Source organism: Octopus sinensis, linkage group LG4, assembly GCF_006345805.1.
Source record: "Octopus sinensis linkage group LG4, ASM634580v1, whole genome shotgun sequence".
NCBI classification, from domain to species: Eukaryota; Metazoa; Mollusca; class Cephalopoda; order Octopoda; family Octopodidae; genus Octopus; species Octopus sinensis.
Window position 1 is genome coordinate 72,249,855 of NC_043000.1, and position 7,719 is coordinate 72,257,573.

General features: G+C 33.0%; 1 protein-coding gene across 1 annotated transcript in view; it reads left to right on the forward strand.

Annotated features, from left to right (window-relative positions):
• The window catches only part of LOC115210907 (collagen alpha-6(VI) chain-like), a 134,426-nt gene that overhangs the window by 79,395 nt on the left and 47,312 nt on the right, over positions 1 to 7,719 (forward strand). The window contains exon 4 of the mRNA XM_029779684.2: positions 1,122 to 1,560. Coding sequence (XP_029635544.2) covers positions 1,122 to 1,560 — 439 coding nt within the window. The remainder of the gene's footprint in view (positions 1 to 1,121; positions 1,561 to 7,719) is intronic.

Genomic DNA, 7,719 nt, shown 5'->3' on the forward strand with positions numbered 1-7,719 from the left:
CAAGAATAAATATCACAAGCTCAATAAAAATATTTTACTTAGTTTCATGACGATTGTTTCGGCCGCCGTTTTCCCCAACAGAAAACAGAATTTCATGGAAGCACGCTGTTTCTTCGTTTCAGCCTTCGTAAAAGTCAAGGAGTAGGGGAGAAGAACTGCAAAACAAAGACGCAGTTCGTGGTAATACGACTTGACCAGACGGCGTCGGTCGGCAGACTGATATGCTTTAAGGTAGCCTGAACTACAACGAGCTTGTCCTACAGGGAATGTTTCAGGTTACTTTTGGGTACACCCTCGTGATGTGTATGTTTATATGAATGTATATATATATATATATATATATATATATATATATATATATATATATATATAATTTGAATTTAAAATAAGGTTTAGAAAGTAGGCGTTAAATCTAGTATACAAACCTTGTTTCAGGGTAAGTCCCAGGTAATGTGCCTGAAGAGGACGTTCCCTTCTTATGCCAACAAGGCGTCATCGGCGATAGTGTGTGTTTGTCGTTGGAATGTACGTCCGGAATTCCGAGGGGCACGTAGGGATTATTTTAAAAGATTAATACGGAAGACGGTGTGTAACGAGAAGCATTTATTAGCACAACAATCGTTTCGGCATCATTCTGCACTGCTCCTTAGGGGGCGTGGAATGATGTAATAACACCAGATGCAACCTACAGTACAACAGAGTCTCGTCAGGCGATGTATGATGCTTCATAAGTTCTCAGATTTACCTTTTAATTTCGATTCAAGTTATATGCTCATGGTGTGATTCTAGCAGTTCAGACACACTTCATAAAGTGAGAAAGAAGTGGCCAGAAAGAAAATAAAAGAATAAAAACACATAGCATTCAATATGAATAGGGATGGGGTGTTAATATTAGTGATCAAGAAGTCGTTGCTAAAAAATGATGATAATAAAATCTATTGTAAACAGGGGATGTTTATTGCATCAGATTGAACGGCTTTAGCGTGCGTAAGTGTTTGATGGCTGGAGCAGTCAAGCACAACACCAACAATCTGGTTTATAAAATATTACTTGAAACAAAATATAATAAAATACTTCGATAATTTAATGAAACAAAATCTTTTCATGCTTTTGTCGTTTAGGTGAGAGTTGGAATTGTGACTTTTAGTGACTGGGCTATGGTCAATGCCTACCTTATGCAGTCCAGAGATAAGTCGGTGTTGAAATGGAAAATTGGTTTGATTAAACAGATCCAAGGTAGAACTAACATTGCAAACGCACTAAATACTCTGGTTAGCCGAGTATATAAAGCAGAAAATGGAGCCAGACTCGGAGTGAAAAGGATTGCAATTTTATTAACAGATGGAATATCTCAGACACATAAAACGGCGGCATTAGTAGCAAAACGCTGTCGAAAAGAAAACATAGAAATATTTGCTATTGGGATCGGAAACCGTATCAGATACGACGAATTAAGTGAGCTTGTTAGTAGACCTAGGTGGAAATACTTGATCCATGCCCCAAGTTATGAGGATCTTAATAGGATCAAAAATGTCATCATTCGTAAAACATGCCGAAACCGTAAGTAATTTCCCTTTTTCTTATCCATTTTTCTTCTGTTACTCCTTGTTTTGACCATCAACCTGCATTAACTTATCACCGATATTCATTAAAACATAGCTATGTGTGTGTGTGTGTTCGCGTGCGCGCTCGCACACATAGGAAAGGCAGCCAGACGGAGGAAATATCTTCCTTTATTTCGAAGATCAAAAATAAAATCACAGATGACAAAAAGAAAAACAAACACGCAATCCAGCAAGAAAAGTATTTAAAATAGCCGTTAACAGATATGGATCTATAAACGCCCTCGGGCAAGCTGCATAGCGCGAGTACACACGCTCACACACACAAACACACAGACACACACACACACACACACACACACACACACCACACACATAAATGGAGTTAAACGCAGGTATTGTTTAAATCTTTTTACTTCCGGCATATGTTCCGAAGACAACATTGCTATTATTCTAGAAGTAAAACAATGCAATCTTCTCATCAAGGAAAGAAAGAAACCAAACATATCAATAAGACATTTTAATAGAATGTGATGACTGCGTATATGATGAAGGGAACGCTATCAAGTTTTTTTTTTTAAAACCCGTTTGCAGATACAACGTCAAGGTAGTTTATAGAAAGAGGAGGAGAAAGAAAGAAATTAGCAGAAAACTAATAGTGGAGATGGAAGTAGATATATTTTGTGGAAGTGAAATGTAAGACAGTCAAAGGTCGAAGTTTAGAGAATGATAGAAATCACTTATAGGAACTAAAGGTATGTTTCTGCCAATGTTTGCAACGATAAACACGCTCTATAAGCGTGTTTACAAGAGGATTCTTTGAGAACAGGATAAAGTACATCTCACTGTTACAAAGCAGACAAAAAGATTTACCTTTATCAAATGGAAAAGATACAAAGAGAATATCCCGTTCCAAATCAAATTGTTTATTATGATCCTTTAGATAAAGGTAAATCTTTTTGATATATTATTCAAAAATATTTCACCTAAACCTGGAATTTCTACCATTATAAGCAGACTGTTACATCCTTGGTATGCATGTGAATTTTTGCTACCCTGGTAAGTATTTATTTATTTTTTCCGTGTTATTTGAAACACTTAAAAACACACATGCATATATATATATATATATATATTATAATATATTATATATATATATATATATATATATATATATATATATGCATGTGTTATATATATATATATATATATATATAGGCGCGTGGCTCAGTGGTTAGAGCGTCGAGCTTACGATCGTGAGGTTGTGAGCTCGAATCCCGGACCGGGCTGCGTGTTGTGTTCTTGAGCAAGACACTTTATTTCACGTTGCTCCAGTTTACTCAGCTGTAGAAATGAGTTGCGATGTCACAGGTGCCAAGCTGTATCGGCCCTTGCCTTTCCCTTGGACAACATCGGTGACGTGGAGAGGGGAGGCCGGTATGCATGGGCGACTGCTGGTCTTCCATAAAACAACCATGCCCAGACTTGTGCCTGAGAGGGTAACTCTCTAGATGCAAACCCATGGTCAGTGTCTGACCGAAGGGGGTCACCACCATATATATTATCATGTGTGTATATATATATATATATATATATATATTATATACACACACACAAACCACACACACACACACACACACACTATATATATATATATATATATATATATATATATATAATAATATTAGGGAATATCCAAACTTACAGGGAAAAATTAGATTTAGGATTAAATCCAATTTTATAGTATAAATATATTATATTATATTATATTAAATTAGAGATAAAACCACTATTAGGAAACCAAACAGTGAAAAACATAAGCCAATACATAAAATTAATTTAAAAATATAAAAGTTAAAAATAAAAAATTATTTAAATAATTAAAACTTATAAATTTATATATATATATATACAAATATATATATATATATATATATATATATATATATATATGTATGTATAATATTTTTATATTTATATTTATATATTATTTAATTAATTAATTAATTAATTAATTTTTTTTAAATATCAAAAGTATTAAAAGTTTAATAAAAGATAAAGAGTAAAACACTACGATCGTTTCATGGCTGTACCAATTCGAATAACAATAATTTAACTTCAATTAATAATTCGAGTTATGGTTACAGTCAATCATCAGGTTAATTGAAATATTTTAAAAATAATCAGAAATATATAAATATATATATATATGTTTGTTTGTATTTTTGAAATTAGCTATTTCATCTTTAAATATGAAAAATTAATTTATTAGGTCTTTATTATATGTGCATATGTATTTATTTATAGAGTTTATTTTAGATCTTAATTATAATATTTATATACATTTATATATTTTCATTGATAATTTATATATAATAGTCATTTTTTAAAAAATATTTATGTAATTAGATATAGACTATTACAGATATTAGATTATTGGTGGGTTTCTTACCTTATAATTAAAATTAATATTTAACATTATAATCGATTTTGATATAATTATAATTGTTAAGTTTTAAGTTTCTAGTTTGATAATGGAGTTTATTATAAGTAAAATTATTATATTATTTATATCTTAAAAATATTGTTTAAATATTTCTGATTATTTTAAAAATATCTCAAGTAACCTGAAGATTGACTGTAACCATAACTCGAATTATTAATTGAATTTACATTATTGTTATTCGAATTGGTACAGCCATGAAACGATCGTAGTGTTTTACTCTTTATCTTTTATTAAACTTTTAATACTTTTGATATTTAAAAAAAAAATAAATAAATAAATAAATTAATTAATAAATAAAATAATATATAAATATAAATATAAAAATATTATACATACATATATATATATATATATTTGTATATATATATATTTGTATATATATATATTAAATTATTTAAATATTTTTTTATTTTTAACTTTTATATTTTTAAATTAATTTTATGTATTGGCTTATGTTTTTCACTGTTTGGTTTGCCTAATAGTGGTTTTATCTCTAATTTAATATAATATATATATTATATGTAGAAAAATACAAACTGGGACAAGAACGTAAAACATTTAGAAAACGATTTCTGGACCCCCGAACTTGGATGATCATAACTTTCAGAAAAATGGATTTTTTAATGAAATTTTCTATGAGTATGTGTTATATCATGTAGATTCCGAATATACAAAACTTTTGGAGGAAAGTGTTTTAGGGGCGGGGAGATTTCGGAAAATTCACCGGGGTCCACTTCAATTCGTCTTAACTTTCAAGAAAATGGGTTTTATTTTTAATGAAATCCTCTACGAATATACCTCGGACTATGTAAATTCTGAGAACATAGGAATTTTGGGGGAAAACAACTGGGGTTATTTTTGAGGACCGTTCCCCACTCGAGGGTTGTTTCGGAACAAGTGGTCCATATTTATTTCATTTTCTCCACTTAGTGCGTTTATGCATACGTAGATTTCTATTGAAGCAACAAACGGGCAATGAAGGCAAATGAAGCCCTCACCAGAATACGCGTTATGCTAAAAATAACAGCTACAGGTCTGGTACACAGAAATATGTTATTAAGACGACTTATCTGTTGCATACATTCTCTTTTTCACTTTAAGCAAATCCCAAGGTAAATGTTTCTAATAAAAAGGTAGAAGACACCAGAAACAAAACTTAATAATATACACGCACAGTTAAATATAAAAGTGTAGAGTATAATTTGTTACATAATCTCTATAGTAAGCAAGAAATTGAATCTAATAATTCCCTGTTTTAACTTTTTTAATTACATATATATGTGTATGTGTGTGTGTGCGTGTGTGAGTGAGCGGTAGAAATCTACGGATGCACAAACACACAAAACGGAAAAAATGAAACAAATATGGACGACTTCTCCCGAAACACCCTCGAGTGGGGAACGGTTCTCAAAAATAATCCCCAGTTGTTTTCCCCCCAAATTCCTATGTTCACGGAATCTACATAGTCCGAGATATAAGTGTAGAGAATTTCGTTAAAAAACATCCATTTTCTTGAAAGTTAAAACGAATTGAAGTGGACTCCGGTGAATTTTCCACAATTCCCCACCCTGCCCCTCCTAAGACACTTTTCCCCAAAGGTTTTGTATATTCTACATGATATAACACATAGTCATACACAATTTCATTAGAAAGTATCCATTTTTCTGAAAGTTACGATCATCTTAAGTCGGTGGGGCAGAAATCTGTAGTTAAGCCAATATATATATATATCACGTGATCACGTGACCGACCAGACCATCAGATGTTGTTACACATCGCCGGTCACAATGCGTTCGCATTGTTTTAGCCTTCGAATGACGCCACCCCGCTGGCTAAGCGAGCAGGCCAAGAGAAGAAAGAGTGGGAGAAAGAGTGGTGAAAGCGTACAGCAGGGGTCACCACCCCCTATATATATATATAACAAGCCTTAGCAAACATATTCTGTGTTTTGCTAGAAAGAGGTAGAAACTGATATCAGTCCGAGATGTAAAGTTATCAGTAAATGTTTTTGATTTTCACTCTCGATAAATTTATCCCCTTTTTGTGTTCCCAGCACTTGGCATCCTTATTTAGGAGCCCTTAATTATATTTCTACATGAATAATATTTTTCTATATGAATAATATTTTGTCTAATGACTAATTCGTCTTTTGTGCTGAGCCACTGGTAGTAATCTATATTATTACCCTTTTGTTTATATATATACTAGCAGCATAGCCCGGCGTTGCCCGGGTATGTAAGAGCCCCTAGTAGGCAACGACTAATCCCAATCTAGTCATTTCCTCTGGGGAACGAAGGCGCATGTGTAGGTTGCAATGTTTCTCTTCACTCATATATATTATATATATATATATATATATATATAATATATATATATATATATACACAGGGGTTAGGCAAAATATGGAAAACACATTAAAATTTCAAACAAATTTATTCTAATATGTAGTAGGACCGCCTTTAGCAGTAATTATAGTTTGAATTCTACGAGGTTTGGACTCGTACAAAGTTTGAATTGTTTCCAAAGGAATTTTTGTCCATTCTTCAGCTAAAACAGTCTGCAGTTCTTGCAGTGATGTTGGTGGAGGACATCGACTCCTTACTTGCTTTTCCAAAATGCACCATAAATGTTCGATAATATTGAGATCTGGCGACTTTGGAGGCCAAAAAACTGTTCAATTTCACTGGAATGTTCCTCATGCCGTTCAGTAACAATTTTAGCTGTGTGAATTGGTGCATTATCATCCTGAAAGATTGCGTTTTCCTCCGGAAAATGTTCCGCGTCCATATGATGAATTTGATCAGATAAAATGCTTAAATAGTCTTGACTATTAATTCTACCATGAAGGGAAATCAATGGGCCGGCGGATTTCCAAGATATAGCCCCCTACCAGATTATCACAGAACCTCCTCTATGCTTTACAGTTGGAAAAAGACAGTCTGGGTCAAATGCTTCCGGCTGGTGGTCGGAAATATGGTAAAGGATGACTCGTCCCAGAAAAAAAATCTTCCACTGCTCTAGGGACCAAATCTGTAGGTTTTTACTCCACTCTAAACGCTTTACAACATTTGCTTTTGAAACTAGTGGTTTTCTGATGGCACCCCTCCCGTGAAATCCGGCTTTGTACAGCTCCCGGCGAACAGGTCTTGTGGAAACTGGGTTCTCAAGGTGGTCATTAAACTCTGCAGTAATTTTGGGAGCTGTAATTTTGTGATCTTTTCTAATAATTCGCAGAGACCGACGGTCCCTATCTGAAAGTTTTGGTTTTATTCCGGAGTTTTTTTCGACGAGGAGGTTTCTACCTCTTCTCAAGGGCTCTCATTACTTTCAAAACAGTACTTCTTGATACACCAAACATTTCGGCTGCTTTCGTTACGCTACCGCCTGCCATACGAGCACCAACAATTTGATCTCTTTGAAAGTCCGACAAATCTGTCATTTTAATGAATTTTAATAACCTCTTTCTGATGATATCTGAAAGACATAACAGCAATTTTAGCAAAACATATTAAGCAACACTAATAATAAATGAAAAACATAAAAATAAAAAAGCTTTTGACGGTTCTATAGATATTTCAAATTATGATGCTATGATGCTAGGTGTTTTCTTTATTTTGTCAAGCCCCTGGATATATATATATAATATAATAT